General features: G+C 43.1%; 1 protein-coding gene across 8 annotated transcripts; it reads right to left on the bottom strand.

The window, feature by feature from the left end:
- Window positions 1–307: 307 nt before the first annotated feature.
- On the bottom strand, window positions 308–4,258 carry ntmt1 (N-terminal Xaa-Pro-Lys N-methyltransferase 1). Of its 8 annotated transcripts, none has more exons than XM_021601744.2 (5): window positions 4,102–4,258; window positions 2,801–2,941; window positions 2,101–2,264; window positions 1,601–1,853; window positions 308–1,339 (listed from the first exon to the last, which is right to left on the bottom strand). In XM_021601744.2, exons 2-5 carry the CDS (start codon window positions 2,883–2,885, stop codon window positions 1,083–1,085), a joined length of 759 nt encoding a protein of 252 aa, XP_021457419.1. In that variant the 5' UTR covers window positions 2,886–2,941; window positions 4,102–4,258; the 3' UTR covers window positions 308–1,082. The 8 variants fall into 8 exon arrangements, with proteins under 8 accessions (XP_021457419.1, XP_021457421.1, XP_021457418.1 ...); XM_021601746.2 differs by having other exon boundaries at window positions 1,601–1,850; XM_021601743.2 differs by having other exon boundaries at window positions 1,601–1,850; window positions 4,112–4,253.
- Between the last annotated feature and the right edge of the window lie 4,742 nt (window positions 4,259–9,000).

Here is a 9,000-nt window from a genome sequence, read left to right as displayed (position 1 = left end):
TTTGACAGTCTGACATTCATTACTTTGATTGCCATGCACTTAATGAAAAACAATATGACATGTACATACTATCTGTAAAATTGCAGCTAATAAATAGATGCAAAAAAAAAAGTTTAAGTTGAGACACTGAAGGTCCTAACATTTGAATTGTCCCAAATATAGGGTCCCTTTAGTGGACCAATTGAGATAGAATATATACATTGATCTGACCATTATCTATCTTGATGTAAATAAAGGTATCAAAACTACTAGACCAAAGATTCATCACACCCCCACAACCAGTAACATAAACCACAAAACAATGAGATTTCCTGAAAAGTTGTTTAATTTGACATTCAAACCCTCATGGGAAACATACAGTACTTAAATTTCATCAGTATTTGCCACGTCTTACAAACAGCCAATCTATGTATTCTTGGTACTGTGAATAAATGACATAAACGGGTATGTGGAGGGATATGCCAGTGATGGGAAACTCTGTTCCTGATTTGTTGCTCGATCTAATTCCGACTTGGGAAAACAGATGTGACCAGATACTCTGAGCATTCAGTGACATGAATTAATTGTGCGTTAGGCAAAAGTGAGAACCTGGGTCATTTACAATAAGGTACGTGAACTTGACCAAATACGTTTTTGTGTAGTTTCCATTGCAAAACTGTGTGCCCTACGGAACATGACCCTGAAAAGAATTGCTCATCCCTGTCCTATGTGAACTCAAGTGCTGTAACTCATGTCCTCCAGTAAAGAATTGACTCAGAGTGGCATTTGCATTTCTGAGCCTTACCTGATATGCCCCCATACAGTACATCCATAATTCCTAAGGGTGATCCCAGAATCAGTCACAATTATCCTTTAGTAAATTACACTGACGATTCATAAAACCGCTACCTGATGTATTCACACAGAGTGGGTCATATATACGCCATTAGACAAACACGCCTACACACTAAGCTGGACTGTCCAACTTTCAGTGGACAGGACATGTGGACATGAAAGTCCCATGGCTTGAGCATGGGCAGCAGCATTTTGGCATTGGCACCCATCCTCCACACCTCTACTCCCGTCCGTCTCCATCTCTGTCCCTATCGGAGGGCCAGCTGGTGGACCTGGTAGATCTCGTCCGGAAAGTTCATCTGTTGCTCTTCACAGACGATAGTGAGGCCTGCCCGGGTCACCAGGCTCTTCACCAGAGCCAGTTCCCGGCACACGCTGCTGTCGACGTCGTCTGGGATCACGCCCTCATAGGCCACGTTGTCCTTGATGACAATTAGTCCCTCAGGGCGGAGGCCGCCGCGGCAACGGTGCAGGAACTCCACCAGGTGGTCGTCAGTCAGGTGGCCTGAGGTGAGGGGAAGGAGGGAAGGGCGGCTAGCTCTAGCTTAACAGTCTGGTTTTATTGCATAATGTTGTACACATTTGCAGCTGAAAGCTGAATTGCAATTTGCCTAAGTAAAATAAATACAGAACCTACTGTATTACAAAGCTAATCAAAATAAAAAAAATGATTAAGTCTGAGAATTAAGCAAGTTAAACATAGAGCTGTCTTACAGTATGTCAGTTATGTCAGTCAATTTTAGAATTGTGAGTTGAGAGGACTCACCAATGACCCACTGGATCCAGATGACGTCGTAGCGTCTGTCCTGTGGGATAAAGTCCTGCAGGCCGAGGCAGAAGTAGTTCTCCACCCGTTTGCTGTCATCGCCCAGGTAGACCTTAGCCTGGTCCAGGAACTCCTGAGTCACGTCCACCAAGTCCACAGTGTTGAAGAGGGGCAGCAGCAGTCGCTTGGTGATGCGCCCTATTCCGGCGCCACAGTCCAGGGCGCAGCCATTGCCGGTCTTCCCTTCACCCTGCTTTTAGTGCCAGGAGGAAGAGGTTAGAGTGGGTTTCTTGACATGTCAGCACCAGATAACTGCATAAGAAGTACGTCAATGCTCTATACTTGGCCCATCATTTTTCTGAAACGTTTTAAGCCATGTCCCCCCCCCCCCCCCCCATTAGGTTTCGTTATGTGTGCAAACAAAGTATGCATGCAAATAAATAGCCTAACATGATGCGCTTTAAGTGTTTCTACAGAGAAGTTTGGAAACTGTTTCTTACGCCAAGGAATTTCTGCAGGAACTTCTTGGAGCCGTCAATGTCAATGTTAGAGATCTTGCCGTAGCCTCCTAGCATGCCATCCACGGTGGGCGCCACTTCTCTCCAGTAGTTTTCAGCCTTGGAGTAGAAAACGGTCTCATTCTGCACACCGTCACCCATCCTATCTGAAGAACCCAAGGGGCTGAGGTAAGTAGGACTGCCCACATATGCATCATTATAAACTGGGTGGTTCGAGCCCTGAATGCTGTGGTATATCAGACTGTATACCATAGGTATGATTTTTTTTTATTTTATTTTTTTTTACACATTGGTAACCAGTTTATAATACCAATAAGGCAGGCACCTCTGGTGTTTCTGGTATATTGCCAATATACCACGGCTAAGGGCTGTATCCAGGCACTCACATGTTGCGTCGTGCATAAGAACAACACTTAGTAGAGGTATATAGGCCATATACCACACCCCCTCGGGCCTTATTGGTTCATTATAAAGTTGATTATTATGACTAAAGCTAAAGTCACACAGAGTGAAAGAATAACAAAGCAACTAGTAGGTCTGACCCATGACTTTGGAGAAGGTTATTTAGTCATTTCTCCTTATTGCGAGCAATGCAGGGAACATGCCACATCTAGGTTGACTTCTAGTTAATAAGTTTCTGGCTACCTGACCATCAGATTTTTTGCCTTAGTAGGGCCTGCACCTTGTGTTACGTTGGTTGAAGCAGTGCCTACTCCCCTCCCAGGCTTCTTCACTCCTCTCCGAGACGCCGACTTGATGTTATTCATGATGGTATGATTAGCTGATGTCTTGTATTCTCTCCAGCATGTGTCCCCGGGAAACCCTAGGAGACACGTTTAACCTTACTCCCAAGTCCTAGTGATGACGTGAGAGGTCTGCATTTATCCTCACCTGTCACACACACACACACAGAGTAGCCAAATGTGGCCCAACTTGGCCCCAGTTCAGCACTCATCTTGTGACCAGGGTTATTGTGGGGCATGGCAGAGAATTAACCAAGTACACTACATGGCCAAAAGTATGTGGGCACCTGCTCATCAAACATCTCATTACAAAATCATGGGCATTAATATGGTGTTGGTCCCCCTTTGCAACTAATTAGTAGAATCAGGTGTGTTAAATTACGGTTGGACTGAAATCCCACAGGACCGTAGAGCTCCAGGAAGAGGGTTGAGCAGCCCTGTCCTAGACGTTTCCACTTCACAATAACAGCACTTGCAGTTGACCAGGCAGCTCTAGCAGGGCAGGAATTTGACGAACTGACTGACTTGTTGGAAAGGTGGCATCCTATGACGGTGCCATGTTGAAAGTCGGGCAATTCTACTGACAATGTTTGTCTATGGAGATTAATGGTGGTGTGCTCGATTTTATACACCCTTTAGCAACGGGTGTGTATGATATATCCACTCATTTGAAGGGGTGTCCACATACTTTTTGCAAAGTAGTGTAGCTCGCTGGTCTAACTGGGAGGGCGACCCTCCGCAGATCAGGCCAGGGTCTATGATCAAACCAACCGTAACAAAATGTACAAGGCAGACACGACTAGTGACATGCACCAATATTGAAGAAAGTTTACTGGGTTGAAAACAAATCTAACTAGTAACCAATGTGCACGTTGACAATGAACATGGGGGTCAGGTAGCCACAAACTGCCATGTTAGCTAGCCGGGAGCTAGCTTGTTTGTTGAAGTGCAATGCCAATGGTTTTCTAGTTTGGCTATCTGGGAGGTTAGCAAGCAAAGTGGTTATGACAGCAAGGCACTTTACTTTAAGGATCTATTTTTGGAAGCAGACAGTTGTCAAGGACTGATAACCACTGACTTAGCCACCAATGATGAAAAGTAGCTAGCACGTAGTAGCTTTAGCTAGCTACCGGTAGGTAGCATGTTGAATCAGTGCGTTGACAAGGCTGTAAAGTTGAATGCGCCCAACATCTGACCCCAATCAAAACTAATCTTTACAAACTGGGATGCGGCAATTTACCTTCACGTACGTCTTAGTCCTAAATCACCAAACACCTCGATCATGTCACAAATCAAGTGCCAACGTGCTTTTTTCTGCTTGCCGAAAGCATCCCTGTACACCACACTGCCAAACGCCTTGCAGTCCACGCAATTTCCTTATTTGGTTTGCGCTTGTGGCATGAGATAGTTCACTGTCTCCACTCAGTGGTTTATCGCGGAATTACAGATAGGCTATGTGTTGGGCTACAGTATGTGTGTGCATCAGCAGAGATCATAATTCATGAGAATTTGGTTGTGTCGTGAAGAAGTTGGGTTTGTCTGGCCTGTCTCGCCTTACCCTTCTCTACCTAGTCCCCCCATTACCCTCTCATATGGTCATCTCTCCCTCTATCAGTCATTACATCCATATCTTCTTTCTACTATAACTGTTTACTTCTCTTCTGCTTCTATTCCACCTCCCTCTTTCTCTTTCTGTCTCCCGCTATTCTCACCCTTTTCTCCACCCATTCCCTCTGGTCCATTTCGCTGTTGTCTATGCTCTCCACCACCCCTCTCCACTTTATATCAGCCTCTCTTTCTCTCTCTTGGTTTCTCTCTCTCTCGCTCGCTTTCTCTCTTGCTCTCTTGATCTTGCTCTTTCGCTCTTTCTCTCTCTCTCTCGCTTGCTTTCTTTCTTTTTATGCCTCTCAATTCAATTCAAAGGGCTTTATTGGCATGGGAAATGTTTACATTGCTCAAGCAAGTGAAATAAACAATTCGCTTTCTTTCTCTTTCTATCCCTTTCTCTCTCTGAATTTCCTCTGTCTTGGTCCTCACTCTCTCCGTCACTCCCCCTGCCTCTCTCAATTGAATTTCAATTCAAGGGGGCTTTATTGGCATGAAATCTGTGTTTATTGCTAATTTTAACTGCACACTTGTTGTTTGTGAACATTGATTTTGTAATGTCATATGTTTTCCCCCCCAACACGCTTTCCATAAATGTCTATAGCAGACTGTCATGCCAAATTGAGTCAAAACTTTTTTGAAATCAACAAAGCATGAGAAGAAGACTTTGCTTTTGTTTTGTTTGTTTGTCAATGGGTGTGCAGGGTGTATACATGGTCTGTCGTACATCTATTCATCTATCCATCTATCTCTCTTTCTGCTTCTCTCTGTTTCTGCCTCTCTCTCTCTATGTCCTCCTCACCAGCTGTTGGCGGTGCTCACTGATGACTCAGTGCAATGCTTGCCTGTCAGGAAGTTGGACAGCCCCAAGTCAGTCGATATCTAATCTGATCTGCTCTCTCTGTCTCTGCCTGACACTCTCCCTGCTCATTAGAATTACAAAGCAGCAGCAGGGAAATGGAGAGGAAATCAACACTTTTATCAGATAGTCCTTAGTCAGCAACGCCAGCCTGAGAATCCCTTCCCTACCTTCATCTCTCCACGCTTTTCTCTACCTCCACCATCTCTCCGTCTGCTCTCTTGACAGACTTCCTCTTCAAATAATTGTCCTTTCTTGTGTCCTTCTGTGCCTCCTGTTGTCTCGCGGTGTCTGTCTTCGACTTGATTGTTTGCATCTTCCATGTCATTTTATAGGTGGATGCTAGTATATTTCTGTACTGTACGTCCTGAATTAAATTGAAATTATGTGACTTATTGAAGTTGTGTGACGAAGATTTAGGTCTGGGCAGATCAACATGCTAACAAATCAATCTCAATGTGAGATTCTGCGATCCCTTCCTGTCCTTGCCTCCTCAACAGTACTGGAAGAGAAGGTCCAAGGTCCCACCTCTCTTTCTATGCATTTTGAAAAGGAGGTGAAGAGAGATGATGCAAGGAATCGAGGAAAGATGAATTGAGAAAGAGTACTTTAACAAGGAACTTCTCCAAGGTCACCATCTTTAGAATGCTAGTAGTGGGATTGGGAGGTGACAGATGGAGAGAAGGGGGTTGGGTAGGGGGTAGCTGATGGGTAAGCTGGTGCTCACTAGGGGTTGAGGTCAGTCGGCAACACTCATCATCCTAATCACATCCGGACCTTCGCCTCATCCCCACACCATCCACATAAGCACAAGGTCACAGCCTTGCCGGGCCATCATCTACATACCGTACATGCTTACAAACGCACACTCGCTTACACAGGAAACACTTCCATACGAAGCCGCCACTTCACAGGGCAGATGCATACCAACATGCCAAGACTGCTAAGCGCCTGCCCCACACCTTGCTGAATTAATGTGATTGATGTTAAGCTTTCTATTACTACAGAATACAATTTTTTCCCCAGGTGTCATATGCCCCATTGTGACTCACTCAACCCTCGATTTGAGGATTGGAATCCAAAATGTAAGTATTTTGTTTTTGTTGATAAATAAATCAACAATAATTAGGTATAAATCACAGTATTTCTAGTTGCACACTCATTTCAAATCCATTCTTTGTCTGTAGTATACCCCGTAGTTAGACGAATTTTGGGCTCAGACTGTATTTAAATATTACAACAGGCAAAATAAATTCCAACCCAAGGGTATTACCAATATCATGGAGCCAAATTTACATGAGAAAAATACTAGACTCCCATATATGACACGAGAAGTATATCTGAAATATAAACCAAAGTGCTGCCTTATGGTTTACGTGACTATCAAAGCAGTGTGAAATACGTGTGAAATGCAGAGGCCTCATCAATATAGGTGACACTTATTTGTGTCTCCTCCATATAAAAATCTCATTACACTGAGCTTTGACAGATCTACAGTCTCGTTGCTTGAGATCTGGAAGACGTTCAATTAGAGGGAAGCAGGAAAACTCTGAGCCAATCAAACTTAATGGCAAAGAAGTCTGTCTGCCAATAAAGGGCCTGTTCGGGAGGGTGAAACGTTACAGAACGTTCAGAAAGAAATGCATATGAACAGATAGGATTGACTGACATTGTGCCATATCTATTACAGTTCTTTCTGCAACATTCTCAATATTTCAACTCTGAATACAGCCCAGGTTAGTATGGCAACCCAACAATAACGTTATCTTAATGTTGTAATAAAGCCATGACCTAATTCTGAGATATTAATATTTTAGAAATGTTTTGCCAACATTGTGGTTGCAGGACATAACTGTGGTCTTCCTAGGTGTCATTTATTGTACAGTATTGTGGGACTGTCATCTAAATGTTCTCTGAAGGCATTTCGGTAACTCCAAGAAGACGATCTAAACTGGTTAAATCCAAAATCTACAAGATTTTCTGCTGTTCAACGGTAATTTGATTCTTGAAGAATATAACTTATGAATGAATGCCTTAGAGTTTCGTACAACTGTATTATCCTAACATAATCCAGTATCTAAGTCTGTTCTAGTCCATTGTCTTGTAGCTGGGCTAAATTCATAAATCTTACTGATGTCTGTCAGTCAAAGTCCAACACCCTAGCTGCTACTCCAAGAGGTCTGCATTACCTGGGACCGTTTTCATGAAGTGCCTCGGAGTAGGAGTGCTGGTCTAGGATCAGTTTAGCATTTTAGATTATAATTAATAAGATTATATGGACAGGAGGGACCTTATCCTAGGTCACCACTCCTATTGTGAGAAGCTTTATGAATACAGGCCTAGGTCTATCAGACGAGGATGTCCCAACTACCGACCAGCCCTAAATCTGATTGGTCCCTCTGAAGGGTTGTGCTGTGTCACTGTTACTGTGGAGGGGACTGCTTCTAGCAACACCTGACACACATGAACTGAAGTGAGCTACACAGAAATGTTGCTGCACCTCTTTGAATTGAGAGCTTGATGTGGAATATCTTTTCTTAATTTTGTGGCATTTCGAAATAATAAAACCAAAAACAATTCCATTCAGTATCAGAATTCTTAGTTCAGTATTATCACACAAGGATACCTGTATGTTCTATGTGAAGAGATAATATCAATGAAATGAAATGTATAGGAATCTGCATCAATTCACTAGCTGATGCCGCAGTGAAGACCTCATTGAGATTCTACCATAGCTCTTTTAAAAAAACAGCACTGTCCAGGCTGGAGTTAGACTCTTTCAAGCTATGTGATTGTGACACATTTGACTTTGTGACAAGGAAGAGGATGAATTGTAAACAACAACAAAAAAAAGAGGGATATGGATGGAACTTTTGAGAGCAGACAATGACATAAAGTAGATCAGAGAACACTACAGGCTTATATCTTTAATAGATAATAACAACCTATCTGCTTTCTTCCAGGCTACCGCTAGATGGCAATGTTGTGCTTCATGCAGTTGGTATTCTCGGTCCATGCATCCCTGGTGTCTACTAGAGCTTAATCTAGAGTTAGTGCACTGAATGTTGAATTTGGGACATCTCAAACATTGGAGGCTTGTGGGAGGGGCTATAGGAGGACGGGCTCATTGTACTGGTTGGAATGGAGTTAATGGAACGGTATCAACCACATCAAACATATGGAAACCACATGTTTGACTCCGTTCCACTATTCCATTCCAACCAGTACGATTAGCCCTTCCTCCTTCCACCAGCCTCCACTGATTGTAAACTGGTAATACTGTCTTCTCCCATTGAAAAAGAAGAACTGAACCATTTATTGTGTACATCTAAAAGTCACTTTAGTGTCTGTAGCCTATTGAATATAGACCTATGCTTACATGTGTCAAATAGGTTTTAAGACTCCAAAACCTATTTCCTAAATGTATCGATTTGCATGCTTTTGGTAGGCTACATTAAACATCCCCCTTTTGTCCCACTGAAGAATGAAAAAGTCTACGAACACCCAATTAAAAGAAGTTGTGAGGCGATCACTTTCAGTTTTCAACCTTCACATTTTTACAAGATTTTCAATCCACCCACAATAGCCATCAGAGGGCAAAGGTCAACATCATTAGTAGTTGTCCGTGGTTCATTGAAACTTAGGAGTGTATATTAGTACTATCTATTATTCTCG

The sequence above is a fragment of the Oncorhynchus mykiss genome, chromosome 5 (assembly GCF_013265735.2).
Source record: "Oncorhynchus mykiss isolate Arlee chromosome 5, USDA_OmykA_1.1, whole genome shotgun sequence".
Classification (NCBI taxonomy): domain Eukaryota; kingdom Metazoa; phylum Chordata; class Actinopteri; order Salmoniformes; family Salmonidae; genus Oncorhynchus; species Oncorhynchus mykiss.
The sequence above is the reverse complement of the archived record's forward strand: the minus strand, read 5'-3'. Positions and strand labels throughout refer to the sequence as shown.